A 20,138-nucleotide genomic window follows, 5' to 3' on the forward strand; every position below is an offset into this window, starting at 1 on the left:
AATTAACAAGGCCACATACTAAAAGCTTTTTGAAATAAAGGCGAGCCACAGAGTGCTACGGAGCATTAAAGCCACAATAGTGAGTGTATCTGGGACCTTGGCTTTGATATGAAATCTTGTGGCCTTGCCTTCACCGCCCTCCACGGTAAAAGCTCTTTGTGACGAGGAAATTACTTTATGAACCACTGAAAGACGCTCCAACACTTCAGCCTCCCTGTTAGTTTCATCGCTAGACCATGAGAAAAGTGTTATGTTTTTTTTTTTTTTCCCCCATTTTTGAAATTACAGCAGCTCGTCGTTGGGTTTTTTTAATCAGTCATCGTGGCTTCTTCTCCTTCATTTCTTTGACCTCAGTCTCACTTTTTCTTCGAGAGAATAACTACTACTAATGACAGAATATTTAAAATACTCTCTGCCTCCCTCTTCATACTGTATTTGTGCCCAAATGAGTAAAACTCATCTGTTAATGCAAGTAATCTGTACAATTTGGTCAACGTGAGAGCTTTGTGAGTTAACATTCACAGCCTGTGTGTGAGAGGCTGCAGTGTGTAGCTTTACCTTCAGCCCTTTAAACAATTCAAACCTCCGTATGGAACTAGAAGTCTGTTTTTCATTTTTTCCAAGGTCCTTGGAAATCAGTTTGTTTGAATAGGCCCACACTGCTGGTCTTGGCATTGGGTGAATCATATTTATGAGTGTGTTTTTGTTTAGGTCTGTAAGGGGTTGGTTCCTTTAACATGTACCTGGAATGTTCAATACCAAACATGTGTCTCCCGCGGCCTTGAGACTTCACAGGGCTCTGACTGCCGGCGCTCAGCTCGGTAAACACAGCTTCCTCCTGTGGCTCTCTGTTTGGACAGGAAACAAAGAGGCTGATCAAACACCGGCTCAGAAGGCCACGGCTGCACCGAGCTGGAATGGAGTCGCAGGTCTTTCAAAGTGCTTTGAATGGGTGGAAATAACATGTCATATTTAGTGTGAACATCCATCAGTTTGCAGCCCTGCTGACTTTCTGTTTTCCCAACATAAATCACACAGCGTGGATAACTTTATCTTAAACTTGCATTTTGTTTACACAGTAAGAACCAGTATCACAGTGTAACACACAGTGTTCTGCAGATTTACAACCTAAGACCGTGTGACATCATAGATTATCTGCAGCGTGGTGCAGATGATGGGAAGCATTAGCTGGATGGATGGACGCTGGGTGAGGGAGGGAGGATAGACGGTGAGGAGAAGGAGTGTGCCAAAGTCAACGGGGTTAATAAGTTAGGTGATGATGCTTCCCCCTTGTGACTGCTTATTAAACTGCATCAGGTCATTCATGAACTCTTCATCATTAGCAGAGGAGCAAACGGCAACACTTCACAATAAAGGTGCAACTCTTATACTTGACGGCTGAATGTCTGAACTCATGCAGGATGTATCATAACTCTCTACTTTTCTCTTCTTAGCTTCCTCCGTCAGCGTCCTCTTCGGCCTTTTCTCCTCTGCCATTATGTAGACGCTGCTGAGCCTGATTACACTGCCTGCTTGCCTAGCTCCGATTCTGGCACGACACTGGCTCCGCTCCCTGTCAACATTTGCCCATGCAGCTGATTTTAGCGATGTCACGTAAGTCCTCGAAATTTGTTTTATGTGGACGTTAAAGGACAAATCCTGATCAAAAACAACTCCAAGATTCTTTACAGTGGAGCTGGAGGCCAGGGTGATCCCATCTAAAGTAACTAAGTCTCTAGAAAGAGAGTTTCTGAGGTGTTTGGGTCCAATTACAAGAACTTCAGTTTGTCTGAATTAAACATCAGAAAGTTGTAGGTCATCCAACTTTTTATATCCTTAAGGCATGCTTGGAGTTTAGTTAACTGATTGGTTGCATCAGGCTTGATCGATAAATATAATTGGGTGTCATCAGCATAACAATGAAAATTGATAAAGTTATTCCTAATAATGTTCCCTAAAGGAAGCATATATAAACTGAATAGAAGTGGTCCTAGTACAGAACCTTGTGGGACTCCATGACAAACTTTGGTCTGCATGGAGGATTCATCATTGACGTGAACAAACTGAGATCGATCTAAAAAGTACGATTTAAACCAGCTTAGGGCGGTTCCTTTGATGCCAATTTGATGTTCCAGTCTCTGTAAAAGAATTTGATGGTCAATGGTGTCAAATGCAGCACTAAGATCTAACAGGACAAGTACAGAGATGAGTCCTTTGTCTGATGCCATTAGGAGGTCATTTGTAACTTTGACTAATGCGGTCTCTGTGCTATGATGCACTCTAAATCCTGACTGGAAATCCTCAAATAGACTATTGTTATGGAGAAAGTCACACAGCTGATTAGCTACAGCTTTCTCAAGTATCTTAGACAGAAAGGGAAGGTTTGATATCGGTCTGTAGTTGGCTAAGACCTCTGGGTCTAGAGTGGGCTTTTTAAGAAGAGGTTTAATTACAGCTACCTTAAAGGACTGTGGTACATATCCTGATAATAAAGACAGATTAATTAAATCCAATAAAGAAGGGCTAAGCAGACGTAAAGAATCCTTGAGCAGCCTGGTTGGGATGGGGTATAAGAGACATGATATACTTGTTATTACGTATATAATATATATAATGTGTAACCTTGTGAATGTTCTTGCTGAAAGGACCTCTCAGTGACGTCACGTGGTAAACATGTTCTGCACACTGAAGGTCAGTTAATTACACAGAAATAAACAAGTGGCGCAAACTAATATATATTTTTCCACAAGACCTCGCTCCTCTGCACTTAACCACACAGAGACACTAATTATATGTATTATTATTATTGTTAGCATATTTATTAGACGTAGAAATTAAAACGTACATCAGTGTTCATCTTTATTCAGACGAGAAATAAGAGATCAGTTTCAGTTTTCAGTTCCTGTCTTTATTGTTCAGTTCCTGTAAAAACAGCACAGCACATGCACACATGTACAGTTGCATATGAAAATTATGACACAGATTGTTATGACACATATTCAATACACACTCTCTCAGCAGCTCTTATGGTAAGTTTCATCGTATTTGTGGATGAGTTCTTGACACCGGTGTTACTGCTCTTTATTCTCTGTGAGCTCGTCCCTGGATGTCTCGTTTGACATCTGCAGAAAGGGAGTACTGATCTCACTTGACTGCTTGTCACCAGCCACTCGCAGCAGGCAGCTGAGAACCATGTCCTTGGCCACGCCGGCCTCCAGGTTCCTTTCCCGACTTAGCTGCAAAGTGATCTGGTCCAGGCTGGTGAGGACCAGCTCTGAGCCCAGCAAAGGGCAAATGGGGCCCGTGCCGGAGTCCCCTTCCCTGGCCATGTTGTCCATCATGTATTGCTGGTACAGATCCATGAGTTTTTCCTCCAGATAGTGATTCAGAAGAGAGTTGGAGAACGGAGCTTCACTCCCCTGGAACAAAAAGCTCCGATCACGGGTACTCGCCAATCTCCAGGGATTTGAACCTCCCCTCAGTGGACGCAGAAGTCCACCCTGAGATGTCTGTCCTGGTGGGGAATCCTCCACAGCTGGGAGGACATCACAGGACTGAAGGAAGGGGCCAACAGCCTGGGCGTCAGTACAGAGCCGGAGCTCCCCATCGTTGGTTGACAGAGGCAGCACCTGGTCACCTCCGATATGGAGGTCACTGTAGTTTTGACAGATGCTCTGACAGAAGGAGGGAACCAAGAAAGGGGAGTCACCACCTGAACAAGCCTGAGCTGGGATCTCTATTTCTGGAGACATCCGCTTGCATGGCTGTGCCCTGTGGAGATCCAAGGACTGCAGAGGAGGAACATACGGCTCTGAAGCACTCCTGTCGTCCACGCGACCTGTCTGCTCAGGGGAATTGTGGTGAACCAGTGGAGTGTGTCTGCTGGAGCCTGGCATGAGCCGAGCAGCTGCTCTCTGCAGCCAGTATGCGCTCCGGAGAGGCTTCTGAGGAGGGAGGGGGTCCAGCTCCACCAGGTCAACATAGGTCATGCTCAACAATCTGCCTTCACAAAGCATGGCTGCAACAAAGAGCAGTTATTAAAACACACACGTACACCTTCGTACATATATTGTGTTTATATTCAGTTCTAATTTAAATATCTGTTTATGTTTCTGCATGTGTAGCGTGGAGACGGCTAAATCTGCATTTCATCGTGCAATCCTGCATCGTATAAGAGACATTATCATATTTCATGGCAAGATCTTTTATTTATACAGCATTGTAAGTGAATTCATACAGGATAAAGTAGTATTTAAAATTAGAAACTCTGACTTTTACAGCAAAACCTTTATTTTTATGGCATTTTAAAGAAAATATGCATGCAGAATTTCATGTTACTACCAATTTTACAGTAAAATACTGTAATAATTAATTGCAAAAACTTTATTTTATACAGAATTCATACGTATTGTCCTGTCAATTATTAAAAACCCTGTGTTTATACAGTAAAATATGGAATAAAATGCAACTTTAAAATCGTAAAATCAACATTACTAATGTCATTTTACCGTCATAGCAAGAATACATAATAAACATACATAAATACAGATTCCTACCTGCAGTCTCTCAGCTCTCGAGTGTCTTTATCGCAGCGCCTCTCTGAAACATATTTCCAATCGATACAGCCGACCGAATATATACTGCATCTGATTCAGGAGAGTACCCACATCAAGAGGAAGTGGGAATCTCGTATCTTTTCTTTCTTCCCATTTCTGCAGCTTTAATGTCGCAGCTGAGTTCATCATGAATATATTCCAACTCATCATCTTGCCAAATGATCTTATTTTCCTCGGATTGTTACAGGCTGGGAATATTCCCCTTCTGTCCTCTTTATTTTGCAGCCTTACATAAGAACGTGGCTCCATCTGTGTTAGTTTGTCTTCTTGCCAGAAGAAGTGAAACATGCAGATGTTCCGTTCTTATGAATAATCATAATCATGAACCATAGAGGTTCTGTTTCTTTATAAAAAAGAAGCAGGTGTGTGAGAGAGAGAGAGCTTAAAAGCAGAAAAGAAAGTCACATTAAATATGATCAAAATATCAGGAAACAGAAAGTCGACATGTCGATTCCTGTTTTCGTTTTCTGATTGCTCGTACCACAAACTGTGAGTGGCCCTCGGTGAGGCAGGCAGGTGTGAATAACTGAGCTGTCTGGGGGGCGTACAGCTTCACTCCTCCTCATGTTATGTGTGTGTGCATGTGGCAAAGCAGAAGTGTGACTTCACGCTCAGTTACGTAACCACAAGTCCTCGCTTCCCCCTTGAAACTCAGCGTGGTCTTCAGCATGTTTAAGTGAATGCTGAACTTTGTCTGAGACCTTCCTTGCAGTTTTTAGTTCCTCTGGTAGAAACCTTGAATCCCCTTCCAGGTAAATCCAGGTGAGATCTAAATCAGTTGTCTGGTGAGGCCGATGGAAACTTTCAGACTATATTTATGGCCGAGATGAAAGTACCCTGTCTGTGGCTTCAGTTAAGACTCTTTTATCCAGACTTCCTCCACTTGTTGACAGGGAAGCCCGACAATAGAAGCGTGTGAAACACGAGATGAAACGATGTATTATTAATCAGGCGAGGAAACCTGGACATGACTCAACTTCATATCGCCTCTCCAGTTCCAGTTTGTTCATGCGGCTGACTCAGATATTCACATAAACCTAAAAACGTGAACAGTACACCAAAACTAATTTCATATTTTATCCTCTCAATCTCACCTGAAGTGGATTTAAGGCCTCAAGCAGTCAAGACAAACTCTGGTTCTAGTTCTGGTGTGATAAAATTCTCTGGAGAACCGTTTAATCCTTAGGATCCCTGGAGTGCAGAAAATAGGTCTTTAAGTCACAAAGGCATCATTGTTGGTGCTTTGAAAAACCTTTTTATGTTTAATAATCTCTTAAAATACTAATATCTGCTTCTTCCTTTGTAACAATGTGACCTGGTTTTGATAAAAACCCACAGAGGGAGAGTTTGAACTGAACCTGAACTACGGCTGCTATATGCTGAACACATTGACTGATTTGATTTGACGGCGTAGGCTGACCCTGTTCAGTTCATAAGAGGCTTTTTATTGCTGACTTTTGGATTTTATAGATTGTATTTATAGTTTTTTGTTCCATGAATAATTGTTCCACAGCTTAGCAACAACACGTGCAGCCGTGTGTTTATCAGACACTTTGAAAATATCTGCCAGATCTTACTGCGCAATTTCCAATTTTATCAAGACCTGTTAATAATCCTAATTCTGTTAATAATCCAGACATGGTCCCATGGTTTCAGAACCAGAGCTGCTCTGGTGCAGAACGGGTTCCCCTGATCCGCAGTTCTCTTCCTGATATTTCACGTTTGGAGACACGACTGCAGAGTTTCTGTTTTTACCTCCTCTTATTATCATCACGTTAGCTCATCATAACTAATCTGCAAACCGTGACTACAGAGCAGCCTGAAATACTAAATATGAAAAATTCTACATTACTGTGATCTCATAGTTTTACTATTTTCATTCAAACAAAGTATTAAATGTTTCTAAATTCATTTATTTCATAAAAACAACATATATAAAACATGTTTTCAGAGAGCGAGGTGATAAATAACTTTACTGAATTACTTTTTTTATGAAATGATTACATACTGCACCTTGAATTAACTCTTAATAATAAACCCTGGGACTTAAATAAAAGGTTCCCACCCTGAAGAACCTCTTCAGACTCTGACTCACACCTTTTTATTCTGCCTGTGTTTGTTGTGAGTCAGGACACCTGACACAGGCCTTCATGCTGCTCGGTAGTAACGGTAGCACGGAGTGTAGAGTTACCGGGGCCCGTTGCTACAGCAATGTTGCTGAGCAACATCCGATAACATTAAAGACTGTTGAGATCAGGTTAGAGGAGAGGCTCGCGACTTTCTGTGCGTGTGTGTGTGTGTGTGTGTGTGTGTGAAGGTTTCAGCACCCTGGACAGCGGCCGGGCCCAGTGGACAGTTCCAGTTCTGACAGAACTCATGGAGATCATGGATGGACTCAGCAGCAGCTTCCAGGACTCTGTAACAGACTGCGTGTAGAGGAATGTTCAGGAAGATCAACAATGTGTTCCGTCCAAACCATCACGGACACAGAGGGCGGGATGCGGGTTTTGGTGGCGGGGTTCGGTCCGAGCAGGACTACCACAACGCCTGCACCGTCCGGCTGGTCCGCAGCACCTCCATGCTGGTGGTGGGTGAGAGGAGTCAGGCTGCGGCCGAGGGCTCGACTCTGAAGCGGAGCAAGAGCACCGTGAGCATCGAGTCCACCCTGTACTACTACCAGAGGCACGAGGACAGGATATGGCTGTACTCGCAGAACCAGAACTGCCTGGAGTACCTGGAGGCCCTCGTGGCCTTGAGACGGCAGTACACGAAGAGTGTGAGTGACTTGAAAAGTACCGACAGCAAGGCCACGGTGTCCTCCAAGAAGAAGCCGGCGCCGCCGCCGCCTAAGACGGAGGAACCGGTAAGATTGTGCATCATCTGTGCCAGAGCGCACGGCAGGAGGTGTCCAACAAATGTTCTCCTTTACGCAGATATCCAGAGCCAAACCTTCCGCCCCTCCGGTCCCGGACGAGGAGGACACTCTGCAGTTCTTTGACGCGGTCATCGCCAGCTGCGACAGCGAGCCTCTGCGCAAACCGTACACCGACGATGGACACGCAGACGTGGACTTCATAGGTGAGTCTGAGAGCCCTGTGCGCACCTGGAGGATCCTCCAGAGGGGGGACGGATATTCTCTGTACTGCAACACTTTAACTGATGTCATGCACAGAAGATCATCTATTATATAAAGTGATTAGAGCTATAAAATGTGCCATGATATAATAAAATATATAATATGCCATAATATAATAAAATATATAATATGCCATAATATAATAAAATATATAATATGCCATAATATAATAAAATATATAATATGCCATAATGTGTACGGAAGCCTGAAGCGGTCATGCAGTCATACATTTTATCTCCTCTGAGTTAATTTCATTTGTTTTCTCCATATCTCCATGGCAACAAAATTAAAGACATAATTAATTAGAGATCTGGAAAAAAAACAAAAGTTTTAGTCTCGTATATTAAATCGTGAATGTTGTCACAATCACAATGATTTAATAAATTAGAGGATTCTTTTGTTTGCTAGAGATCTTTAATTAATTATGTTTTGTTTTGGGAAAACAAAGATCACGAGAAAATAACGACATTTGTTATTTCAACATAAAGAACTTTAAAAAACTAAGGAAATTAACTTGCCATCATGATAAAATGTATGAAAGTTTGACCTCTTTGGGCTTCCGTATGTACTGTTCATTTCAGATGACTCAAGCCTGCAGCTGGTTATATAAATCTGAGGAAGTTTCCATTTTATATTTTTAATATTCATGCATTTATTTGAAAGCTTTTACAGACAGAATAAGCAGAATTAGATCCATCTCTTTGTAAACATCAAATATGTCATTTTACTTCAGTGATATTTTAAATGTTTCACTTCCATCAGTGAACATTAAGACAGGCTGTCACTGATGTTAACGTTCAGGCTGCATGCACCACAGTCCTGGACTGCATGCAGTCATTATCACGGGCTGTCAGTAAAGGTCAGGTCTGGTAGTAACATCATTTGTAAGATTGCTCCTGCTCTTTGTGCCCAGCTGAGTATCATATGATCACTGCTCAGTTCGAATCATTCTTGGTATCAAAGGTCCAACTCTTCTCTCTTTCAGTGGCCTCCAGCTCGGCCGAACACGACCTCCACTCTAACTGGGTTCTGCGGGTTCCTCGGGTCGTGGACGGCTCCGAGCAGAAAGCGGTTCCAGACTGTGCCAAAGACAGCTCCAAGAAGAAGAAGAAGAAAAACCAGAGCGGGTCCACGAGCAGTCGGCTGCAGCTGCAGAGGAACCCGATCCATCTGCCCAAAGTGGTGCAGAGTGCATTCCAGACTCTGCGCTTCAAGCCCAAATTAAAAAAGCAGTGAAGCCTGATGGACATTTGACACGAGCCGCAGTAGAACTCAGCCTAGTTTGTATGGACGGACACCATCAGGACAATTAGCATCTACATGAAACATTTAAAGGATGTTTAACGACGTGAAGGTAGTGGAGTTAACTCCTCTTGGTCTCAAATGTTCCACAGCAGACATGACAGACTCGTCTTAGTAAGAAATCCACAATGAGTCAGCACCGGGACCCTGAAACTGAAGCAGCTAAATGGAATCCAGCCATCATTCATTGGTAGAAGAACATATGTACAACATTTGCAACGTAGAAACGTGAAACATCAAAACGTTTAGCTCAACTTGAACTCCTCATCTATTATTTTCCCTTTTAAATATTTCATAGTTTCTGAAATATTCTCCTTTTTTTCTTTGTTACTTGTTTGACCGTTCGATCTTGGACTTTTTTTAAAGGTTTTTCCAACTCTCATCTACTCCGTGACATCATCACATCTCTCATACATTTCGGCCACGATTCGACTTTTTTAAAGTCGAAATCCAATTAAAACTTTTTCAGCTTCATTTGAAGGCTAGTTAAAATGTTAAAGTGGAATTAGAGAAACCTCATTCATGCACTCACATTCAATTTAAACACATTGATTACATTTTTTTCATCTTTCACACTTTTTTACACAATTGCAGTTAAATTTTAATGCAGCTCGGCACCTTCTCCTCTCTCACGGCATCAAGATTCAGCTGCTTCTTCGGTTCAGCTTCCAGCTGATGCACCATGCTTTGCACTTTCCCAACACGTAAACTTACATTTGGCTGGAAAACCTTAAAACGTTTTTCAGACATTAAGGGTAATATTTCCCACTCTCATCTCTTCAAAAACCTTCAGCCTCTTCTTCAACAAACAAATTAAAGCCAGCGATGTGGTATGCATCAGCTTTTCAACATCCAGACTCCTGCCTTCTAGTTTTATTTCCTCTCCGGTGTCATTTGTTTCAAGGATTTTCTCAACAACTGCAGATTAATTCAAACACCAGCCTCAATCAAACTCTGACTGATGTGCCTCACTTTAAATGAGAAAATAGAACTTCAGTGATTTTTACAGAATAAACTTCAACATTCCTCTGACCCCTCGGTTCCTGTGCACACAGAACGTTTCTTTAAAGGCCTCTGAATGGACTTTAATGACAGAAACGTCCTGCATTGTATAAGCAAAGGAATTTAGGGTGTTCACAGTTTCCAGTTCAAATCTGCAGACTGCATTCCTTCAAGGTATCAAAGCCGGCCGTAAAATGCCAAGTGTCAGTAAGACTGTATGAAAGATGAACATATTTCAGAGCGCTGTGTGAATATGTTTCATTTAAGAGTGAAGGTGACGGAGTCAGGGCTGAGTTTATTGAATAGATCTTGAAGAGGAAGAGCAAACCTTAAAGACATCCAGCATGCTGATGTTTCTGGACGTCTTTAACCTCGTGTTGAGAGATTTGTCCCTCAGATTTCTGACAGAACGAGGGTCAATTATTTTTCTTAATTCATTTCTTTTGAGGGTTTATTAAATGTTCCAGGGTTGAGGATTAAATAAAGCCTCAATCCTCCGCATGCTTACTGGTATGAAAAAAGATGAAGCAATGCCATCATTCTCTTCCTTTTTCATTCTTTTTATTACAAAAGCAGAAACTATACAACGTTCACTTCTTCTCTGTTTTGACCTTGGGGCTGAAGAAGGACGACATCGTCTTCATGCCCGTCTTGTCCACCTTTGCCAGACTTTTCTGGGCGGCGCTCATCTTCTTTGCCGGCTGGAATGAAAAGAGCCATGAATTTGTCACATGTTGAAATTTAAGCTGCACAAAAACAGAAACAAATGTCCACGAGGTGTGCCCCCTCTGCCCCATGTGTTTGTTCTACAAAGCTTAAAGAAAGCGAGAGGAAGACTCGAGGATGAAAGCAAACAAATGATTCTTTTAGCCGTTCAGAGATAATCACTGCTGGTGTTTGTATTCACTCACTTTGCGTGCAAAGTCTGCACTGTTGAATTTGGTGTAGTCCTCTCCGGCCTCCACCGGTTTGTCTGAGAGTTTCCGCTTCTGCCAAACGAGGAAGTAAGAAAAGCTTTTCATGACAAAGAGCACCAAAGAAACACACACACACACACACGTCATGCTGACACAGGATCAGATGTTAGAGCGAGGTGCAGGACTACACAAAACATGCAGAGCAGCTTCGACAGCGAGGAAACAGAAGAGAGAGTCGACACCGACGTACCTTGGAAGGAGGTTCTGCCTCCTTTGGGCTCGTGAGTTCTGGTAACCTGCGGGGTGGAACAAAAGAGGCACGTTTGATCTTCAGCACCGCCCGTACATTTAACACCGACCACGATCACAGAGGTCTGAACTTACTGCAAGTGTTTGAGGAGGGCTTTGCTCAATTCTTCACTGATGTACTCTGATATGAGGCCGTGGGCGTAGCGCAGGTAGTCCTCTGAATCACAGAGACGAGACAACGACAGTAATTAAAATATGATCCTACTTTATGTTTTTTATAGTTAGAGGTTTGTTCGACGATCATAACTGCAGATATAAACGATGCAATATTACTGCCATCTATTGGTCAGCGTCCTCTCTGTTGAAAATGAGGAAATGAGGCCTGTAAATGTCTTTTCATAGGAAGGCTGAGTGGACTGACCCTCCTGGTGGTCTGATTCTGACTTCACTCTGACGTATGTCGTGGATTTGACTCCCTCTCCAACGTAGATATTTCTCTTCTTGAGCGCAGTGACGGTCCTCTCCACCTACATCATCAAACACAGAAACTACATGAAACTCCGATGTCTGAAACCAACACAGAGCACAGACGTTTATGTTTGGTGACGAGTACCTTCTTCTCCAACCAAATCATCGTCTTCTCTTCGCTGTATCGATGGAACTTCATGTTTGCCACCTCTGCGAATATGAAACGCAGCATTTAAAACAACCAATCAGCAGAAATTCAAAGTTTAGTGATGTTGGCGTCAAAACTAAACGTCACCTTTTTCCTCCGCGACGTGGCGCAGGGAGGACAGGGAGCGTGTGCAGCTCAGCAGCCTCGAACAAGCAGGGAAGTCCTCGTCCATGATGACCTGATCCACAGGCTGGAACTTCCCCTGAGGCAGAAGTAAAAAGATAAAACGGATAATTGAAAGATTCTGAGGTTAATTGTTTTTGCATTCTCCTCTGCGGCAGAGCTCTTGGTCTTCCTTTCCTGACGATACATTCAAAGTTCTTGATATTTTCCAGATAAAATGACCTTCATGTCTTAAAGTAATGATGGACTGTTGATTCTTTTTGCTTAGTTGAATATTTCTTGTCATAATATGAATTACTACAATAGTCAAATAGAGCTATTTACTTTACGCAAACACTTCCTTAACTCTGACGCCCTACCGGGCACATTACGTTGTTTCTCTCTCCAGACTCTGTTCAATTTTTCTGGTTCATGTTCTTCTAAATATGCTTCTACATTGTAAATTGTAAATCATTAGTTTCTCTTTTGTATGTTTTTACGACTGGCAGTTTGCACAGGGTGTTTTATTTTGGAAATCCACTGGATTCTCTCTGCTGTTTCTGTGTCTGGCTTCCTGTCAGCTCTAGACTTTCTGTGTGAACTGACGCGGGCGGCTCGCGGCGTTGTCAAAAACAGAACAGCCACGTTGAATTCAACGCAGAGCCGAGCGGAGGCCCGCTGCTGGGACGCTTCCGAACCGGACCGTGGCGGAGCCGGTGGGGTTTGAAACACTGACTAGAGCGGCCGTGTGTCTCTGCCCTTCTCTGAGTTATTGAGGACTGCATTACACTAAAACGATCAACATGAAAACATGAGCGGAACAACAGCTGTGAGATGAACACACGTCATGTTTGGTACCTCTTTGCCAGATTTAATCAAATAGGGCAGAATGAGATAGAGAGGATCCATCGGTGTTACAAAGAGAAGCCTCCCATCTGTGAAGACACAAAAACACGGCGTGAGCCAAGGCCGCAGTTAAATTACAGAATGAAAAGGCAGCTTCTCTGAATATTTAAATGAACAAAGTTAACATCACCGAGTTCTCAACAAATCACTTATAATAATTCAATCAGACTGTCACAAAGCCGGGTCTTGTCGGGGCAGTTTTTTGCACTTTGTGAACCAGAGTTTTCTTTGTCTGTGCTCGCTGTGTGTTGTCCATGTCTGGACACGTTAAACATGATCAGTGAATATTAATGTATTTTAATTAGATCGATTATTCGATCATTAATATCGATCATTAGAGAGTAAGCTTGGGCCAAATTTTTAAACTGATTGAACATTAAGCCAAAGTCCAGACTGGACCGGTAATAACAGATTTTACCACTAGGTGTCACATGTGACTCAGCCTCGTGGACATTTTCCTGCAAATGTTTCACAATAAAAGCCTTGTTTCGATTTATATGTTTAGATATGACCATGGGAAACCTGAAAAACTCAGTTCGGCCGCATACAGATCCTCAGAATCCGGCACTGCGTGGAAAACGCAGGATTTTCCGCCAGGAAACGCAGCGTCCTGCAGCAGAGAAGTTGAACTGGATCCAAACTTTTGGAAAAACACGAGTGAGGGAGCGCTGGCATCGATAAATTCGGTTAATCAGCGATGATTAATGCGACTTACCTCTCTGAACAGTCTGACCAACAAACCAGGAGTGGAACTCTTCGTCAAAGGCTTTGACCTCAAACAGCTGTGCATCACCAGCACTCAGCATGTACAGAGATGCTGCATCTGCAGGGTAGAAAAAAAAAAAAAGAGGAACTGTGTTTATTTTCACAAGAACTGGAAATGTTCACGAGATGCAGAATTAGACTGCTGAGAAAACTCAAATTAAACATTTCATTATTGATTTGCAGCCAATTTTGATCACAGCGGCCCTGTGGAGTTTTTGTCATATTTACATTCAGTGTGTATCCCTGAGGTCTAACAACACTGAGGTGTTGGATGTATAAATCCAGCTTTGTTTACATCCATATTTATTTACCCGCAGCCTCACTGTCTTTGGCAGATTGCTGCATATCATATGTGCAAACAAAGGACAAAAGATCCAGAGAGAATCTTTTTCAAGTGCTTTTATAGATGCATAAAACTTTCTGATTACAGTGTCTCAAATGTTAATGTGCTGATTTTTAGAATCTTCTATGATTATTTTCAGCCTCTGGACTGACGGCTGGACAAACTGACAGTTCATAGACTTCAGGATGATGTATAACAATAAACAGATATACCTGTAGACGGATTCCGCAGTCTCACAAAAGTTGGGTCGTTGTCGGGCTTCTGTGTATCGATGGCAGAGTCTGTGGGCAACAAAACAAAAGTCCAGTTTATTGTAAGTGAATCACTGTGAACGCATTGTTTGGCTGCATCTTGTAGTGGGTATACAAACGGTGACATGTCAGATTACTCTTGCACATGTAGCTCACCCAAAAATGGACCAGAAATATTTGCACATTGTCGTTTAACTTCTTCTGCTTGACTTAAGAGAGTGAGGATCATTATGAAATCAATCTTAGCCACAGAGGAGGCGCAGATTTTACAATACTGACCCACAGATGGGTGAATACACACAGTCCACATGGACTCAGAAGACACCACACATGGCCACGACTGCAGAAACAAATGAGGCACAGACTGTTCCTTCAAACACATCAAACATAAGGCGACCTCTTACATCGTCGGTCACTTTAGGAACACGGGAACTTTAGTCCGCATTGAAAAAAAAAAGCAGGATATGATGGATACTTTATTGATCCCAGGGGAAACTCAAGCATCCAGTAGCAGCATCAGACGCAGTAAACAATATAAAATAAATATTAGACCAATAAAAGATAGATTTAAATTAAACCTGTGCAAAGATACAAATAGAAAACTGAGAAACATATATATTAAAAATCAGAAATTTCTCTGTACACATTTAAGATCTATCTCAGGTTAATTTTACTTTCATATTTTCGACAGTGTATTTTTTCCTTTTCATATTTATTCTGTGTGCGTCCATAAGAAGTGAGTACTGTATTTAGTTTGTTCATTTTATCACGTGTGGTGTTTCTGTGTTGTATCTCACTTCGTCATCACGTATGTCATTATCCGTACTTGTTTATTTCATATCATATTGTTTTTATTCGTTACCATTTCAGATGTTTGAAATGTCATATTTGTTTACGTACTTTTCTTATTGGCTTTGCAGTTACTACACACACACACACACACACACTGTTTCATTTTATTAAATAAACAGTTCAGAAGAACAGAGAGGGTCACCATCATATTAAATTGTTTTTACCAGACAAACTGTGGAGATGTACAGCCAGATGAATCATTCTTTTTAACAGAGGTCTCAAGTTTGGGGATTATAAGCCAACGCCTCTTTTATAGATAGTTAATTAATAATTTCTCAACTCGTAAAGCCTATCAGCTTCGAGAACTGTTTCATCTCAATTTAAGATTTCCTACAGAGGTTCCAAGATATGGAACTCACTTCCTCCTCACTTTTCTTAAACTCTTAAACTTAAAAGAACTGAATGTTCTGTTTTAATCTTCGTAACACCTTGATGTGTGTATATGTCGGATCTATGTGTTCAGCTGTGTTTTATTCTTGAAGATGTACTTAGTGTGTATGCCCTGTATAAGACAGTAGCTTGCATTCTTATTCTGTAATTGTTTCAGGAGGTTCTCTTGACAAGCCCCTTGAGGGGTTTTTCAGACCTCCTTGCATGTCCGCTGTGTATAATGTCTTTTTGCTGTTTGTTTGTTTTGTTTTTTTCTCTTGTTTGTTTTACCTTTTATGGATATTGTAATTAACTATGTGCTAAATAAATCAAATCAAATCATACTGTGTTACAGGTTCTAATGTATGTTTGCATGCTGCTACTGGATGCTTCAATTATCTATCTATCTATCTATCTATCTGTCTGTCTGTCTGTCTGTCTATTTGTCTGTCTATTTGTCTGTCTGTCTGTCTGTCTGTCTCTGTCTGTCTGTCTGTCTGTCTGTCTGTCTAGTTGTCTGTCTGTCTATTTGTCTGTCTGTCTGTCTATTTGTCTGTCTGTCTGTCTGTCTATGTGTCTGTCTGTCTGTCTGTCTGTCTGTCTGCCTGTCTCTGTACACTCCAACAGTGTTCGCAGACTTAAATAGTTATTTTCCCGTCTTACATGCACGTTAGGCCTGTTGTCTAACACATAAAGCAGCGGTTATTATTATTATTATTATTATTATCATTAGTCACATTAAACTGTAATAACGTTGTTATCTCACATACACAGCAGAGCTCAAACCCGTCATCATCAAACTGTTGTTACCTGCGGCAACGACGACCCAGCTGTCATTGTTCAGGTGAGGAGCTCTCTTCTTCTTGGTGCTCATGTTGTTCCGTGTGGTTCAGTTTACCTGTCCACGTGTTTTTAAAGTTTACCTGTCCACGTGTTTTTAAAGTTTACCTGTTCGGAGCTGAAGCTAACGGCTAAAAACAAACTGTGATGCTAACTCACAAAACGCGCCTCTTTCTCTGAGCCACTTCCGGTTTATCACACAGCGCGGGGGTGGCGACGATGACGACAACGCCACATTCAAAGCTCATTTACATAATTTACTTAAAGCAAACAACATTAACATGTTTTATAAACTCACATTAATAAGACAGCGTCGTAATATGTTTATAAAATGAGCCTGGATTACATCGTGGTAGAGTTTCAGTCCCCCCCTGTGGCTCAGGCTGTTTTTAACAGAGTGGTACGTTCCGCTCCGTGGCGGCGCCGTGCAGTACCTCACTCTGGCCGCTGGAGGTCGCTGTTGAGCTTTGATTAAAACAAAACATTGTCCCACATTAAATATATATTTGTATTAAAATATAAATAACATTGTGGTTTCCACAGAGCGCCCAAAGGTCTCTCTCTCTCTACTCCACTCTCCACTCTCAGGTGTACACGAGGTGCTTGGTGACCAGTTGTCCCTTCTTGGCACAGCGGCACACAACAGATTGGGGGATCCATCTGTCCTTCAGTGAGAGGAGGGCATCTCTCACTCTCTCTCACTCTCTCTCACTCTCAGGATATGACACTGTGTGTGTCCCAGTTGGTTTTCAAGTGAGTCACTTCTTGTTCTGCACTGTTTACGCGTGCTCGAATGTGCAGGACGCGTGCATGTGTGTGTGTGTGTGTGCGCGCATGTTTTTATGCCCATTAGAGGACTATAGCTGTGTCATCAATTTGTGTCTGTCCCTCAGATATGTTTATATGGCTTTTGATTTCCCTCTCTTCCTAAAGACACCCACAACAGGGCTCATTAACAGGTTTTTAATTAGCTTGTTTTGGTAATGAGGAAGGGAGGGATTTGTTTGCTGGGTGACTAAGCTTTTAAACATCGTCATTCGACGTCCCTGTGGAGGAGCTGCCGTGATGTAGAGGAAAAACCGGAGCTCTCGCAGGGTGACCTACGGCTTCATCTTCATGTCACTTTCTTTTCTGTTTTTGTGCATTTAAAAAATAAAGTCGCCTTGCAGGCCCCTTTGCTCAGACTTGAGCAACACATGCTCCAAACCCTTTTGAACACTGTCTCAACTCCTGCTTGAAATCAGCTAGATTTATGTTGCTGTAGTCTGTGGCAAAGAGAGCGTGGGTGAGATATTGTCTGTGAATTACTTGTTTTATGGGTCCCGGGAGTATCATACACAACAGTCTGTGCAGCTAAACAGAATATTCCATGAAAGCTTTCTTTCTTTTTTGGGGGTTGCTTGAGGGAACGTCTGCGTTTTCTGTCTGCCAGGGAGAACAACAGCAGCCTTTCTGATACACTGGACCACAGACAACCCCAGAGAGGCGAGTCCTCTGTCACCAGCGCGCAGACGAGAACAAAGTGGGGCTAAATTTAGGCCTCGATATGGCTTCGGAGACCAGAAGTTGGAGACCCTGCTATCCTCTCCCCAAAAAACCCAAATCCTACAAAGAGAATGTCAATACAACCAAAAGCCATGTCCGATCTTTCTGTCTCCCACTCAAGCTCCTCGTCCAAGTCACAATCGAGCTCGCTACTTCTTGTTAGAAATAGAATGATTCCAGTAAAATTCTCTGTGGGAATGGGAGTTTAGTGCAGCCAGCAGGCTGTAGACAGTTGGTCACACTTTGCTGAGCACACTGAACAATCCATATCTCTGGTCGCATTCGTGGTGGTCCAATGCAGGGGTGACTGGTTACAGCTTACACATCGACATCAGCCACAAGCTGGCACGTCACCACCACCATGTGCTGTACATTACCCCGCTTCGTCGTCTATCTTGAGGATTTATAGAGTGAAAAGAGCTGATTTCACAAGCGCACATATTTAGCAGAGTGCATTTTTAACCGCCATGGCTGCCAAGAGAAGCAGGTTAAAAATAGAAAGACAACATCACTCGGGGTGCCACTTTTTCTCTGTGTAGATGCAAACACAGGCTGCTAAAGCCACCCTCCAGATGCAAGCTCCAATCTTCAGCACGAGGAGGTAACGTACACATTGACACACGTTAATAATAGACATGCACACACACACACACACACACACACACACACAAAAACAGATGTGGAGAGAATTCCCCTTGGCAGCAGCAGAAGCCTTTGAGTCATCATGTGGGATTCCCTTCCTCTCACTTCCAAATATGGGTGGGATTGCGAGCGAGCGGGAGGCAGAATGTGGAAGGCAGAGTGGAACCCCCTCGTGATGTCAGAGCTCTGGAACAGCGAGCCTCACGCTGACTGGAAATTCACAGGAAGGAATGCCGGGAATGCAACAATCACTGACACATGCATGTTTGTAAAATTGCGAGTTTTTTAGCGCACATGCCTTTTTGTGCACCAGACCCCCCAACACACACACACACACGTACACACACGCACACATAATGTTCTTCGCCAGTCATCTCACAAGGGAGATATTCCTTCCCGTAAAAATCCTATTCCTCTTCCTCCCACACAACCCACCCACCCACCCCACAAGACGATGACTCCATATTCCCAGCATCAGTTGCTTTGCGTGAGGCCTCTGGTTGAATTTCCCCTCTTCTTAAAGGCAGACACTGCCATGCTGCTTGGAGTAAAAGAATATCTATTGATTCCATTCATTTGATACACTTTTGAGGTACTACTGAAACTTTGAACTCACCTATGTTTATCTGAGGACTGTAGCTGATTTGCAGAACATACTGAAAACATAAAATAAAGTGATAAAATTCCAGTGTGTAACGGGCAAATTCCACTGGATGCGATGCTTTCTGTGTGTGCCGTGCCGGCCCGAGCTAATAGGTTAATCGTGGCCATTCCAGTTGATGTTTCAAACCCCACCAGAAGCACTGTGGTCCAACTACATCACATATTTAGAAGAACATGAGCCAGAACACTGACCAAATCTGAGCAGGTTAACAAAGTCTGGCAGACTAAACGCTCCTGGGATCGAAGTCACGTGGACAACGTAACAAAACAGTGTTGCAGCCACAGCGTGACATAGATGTGTTTCCCAGTGAGATTTGGGGAATCTATTTACATTTTATCTATTTTCATCAGTGTATAATCACCTGAAAATAAGAATTGTTATGGGCTGTTGTGTGTTTCTCACGTTTTATGGCCTCTGTAGTTTCTCCTTCACGCTAGGAAGGAAAGGGTGAGACGAGGGTGTTGCAGTCACTTACCCCTACACCCCCCTACACAGGGGTGCTCTAAGTTTAAATCTCATAAACATGGCTGGATTAAACCGTTAGTTGGCCCCAGGGCATAAATGAGCCGTGGCCCCCACTCCGACACTTTTAAGATGTACCATCACTTACTAACCAGTACTCCTCTAATTTATTTTACTTTTATTTTTTACTAAGTAGAGGCACTAATCTCAGGAACTAAACTCGGAGCTTGTAGTCACGTTAGCACATTTGAAGATTAGGCAGATTAAAGAACGACAGCAACTGTTGCAAAGCAGTTTTCCCCACTTGGAAAAAGAAAAAAACAACAGCACAGAGTGATTCTATTGTTTTATATATTTACTGCTGCGTGACTCTTTCTGTTGCATGAAAGCAGTGTTATAAAGCAACGCTTTGATGAGTGGGTTTTTTTTTTGTATCTCATGCACGCCACTGAGGACGCGAATCACACGATATACATTCCTGCCAATGGTTTCACACTAT

The 20,138-nt window shown here is 42.6% G+C and overlaps 3 protein-coding genes across 3 annotated transcripts; 1 reads left to right on the forward strand and 2 right to left on the reverse strand.

Annotated features, from left to right (window-relative positions):
• Positions 1-2,886: 2,886 nt before the first annotated feature.
• On the reverse strand, positions 2,887-5,193 carry LOC104931208 (uncharacterized protein CXorf21 homolog). Its single transcript, XM_010746155.3, has 2 exons — positions 4,557-5,193; positions 2,887-4,018 (listed from the first exon to the last, which is right to left on the reverse strand). The coding sequence occupies exon 2, from the start codon at positions 4,014-4,016 to the stop codon at positions 3,072-3,074; it is 945 nt and encodes a 314-aa protein (XP_010744457.2). The 5' UTR covers positions 4,017-4,018; positions 4,557-5,193; the 3' UTR covers positions 2,887-3,071.
• A 1,543-nt stretch (positions 5,194-6,736) lies between these two features.
• Positions 6,737-9,980, forward strand: c9h13orf42 (chromosome 9 C13orf42 homolog). The gene is made up of 3 exons (XM_019264090.2): positions 6,737-7,479; positions 7,550-7,694; positions 8,738-9,980. Exons 1-3 carry the CDS (start codon positions 7,057-7,059, stop codon positions 8,986-8,988), a joined length of 819 nt encoding a protein of 272 aa, XP_019119635.1. The 5' UTR covers positions 6,737-7,056; the 3' UTR covers positions 8,989-9,980.
• Positions 9,981-10,595: 615 nt separating this feature from the next.
• Positions 10,596-16,516, reverse strand: rnaseh2b (ribonuclease H2, subunit B). Its single transcript, XM_010746157.3, has 11 exons — positions 16,297-16,516; positions 14,227-14,295; positions 13,622-13,729; positions 12,859-12,935; positions 11,986-12,100; positions 11,836-11,900; positions 11,644-11,749; positions 11,358-11,439; positions 11,224-11,269; positions 10,968-11,045; positions 10,596-10,757 (listed from the first exon to the last, which is right to left on the reverse strand). The coding sequence occupies exons 1-11, from the start codon at positions 16,358-16,360 to the stop codon at positions 10,647-10,649; spliced, it is 921 nt and encodes a 306-aa protein (XP_010744459.2). The 5' UTR covers positions 16,361-16,516; the 3' UTR covers positions 10,596-10,646.
• Positions 16,517-20,138: the final 3,622 nt, after the last annotated feature.

Source organism: Larimichthys crocea, chromosome XVIII (assembly GCF_000972845.2).
Source record: "Larimichthys crocea isolate SSNF chromosome XVIII, L_crocea_2.0, whole genome shotgun sequence".
Classification (NCBI taxonomy): domain Eukaryota; kingdom Metazoa; phylum Chordata; class Actinopteri; family Sciaenidae; genus Larimichthys; species Larimichthys crocea.

Bases quoted from the DNA above. Each gene is read 5' to 3' on its own strand.
- LOC104931208 (XM_010746155.3), bottom strand. From the start codon at position 4,016: ATGCTTTGTGAAGGCAGATTGTTGAGCATGACCTATGTTGACCTGGTG.
- c9h13orf42 (XM_019264090.2), top strand. From the start codon at position 7,057: ATGTTCAGGAAGATCAACAATGTGTTCCGTCCAAACCATCACGGACAC. The intron at 7,480-7,549 runs GTAAGATTGTGC...TCCTTTACGCAG, and splicing joins CGCCTAAGACGGAGGAACCG to ATATCCAGAGCCAAACCTTC. The intron at 7,695-8,737 runs GTGAGTCTGAGA...TCTCTCTTTCAG, and splicing joins CGCAGACGTGGACTTCATAG to TGGCCTCCAGCTCGGCCGAA.
- rnaseh2b (XM_010746157.3), bottom strand. From the start codon at position 16,360: ATGAGCACCAAGAAGAAGAGAGCTCCTCACCTGAACAATGACAGCTGG. The intron at 14,296-16,296 runs GTAACAACAGTT...TGTTGCCCACAG, and splicing joins CTGGGTCGTCGTTGCCGCAG to ACTCTGCCATCGATACACAG. The intron at 12,936-13,621 runs GTAAGTCGCATT...GTGTCTTCACAG, and splicing joins TGGTCAGACTGTTCAGAGAG to ATGGGAGGCTTCTCTTTGTA.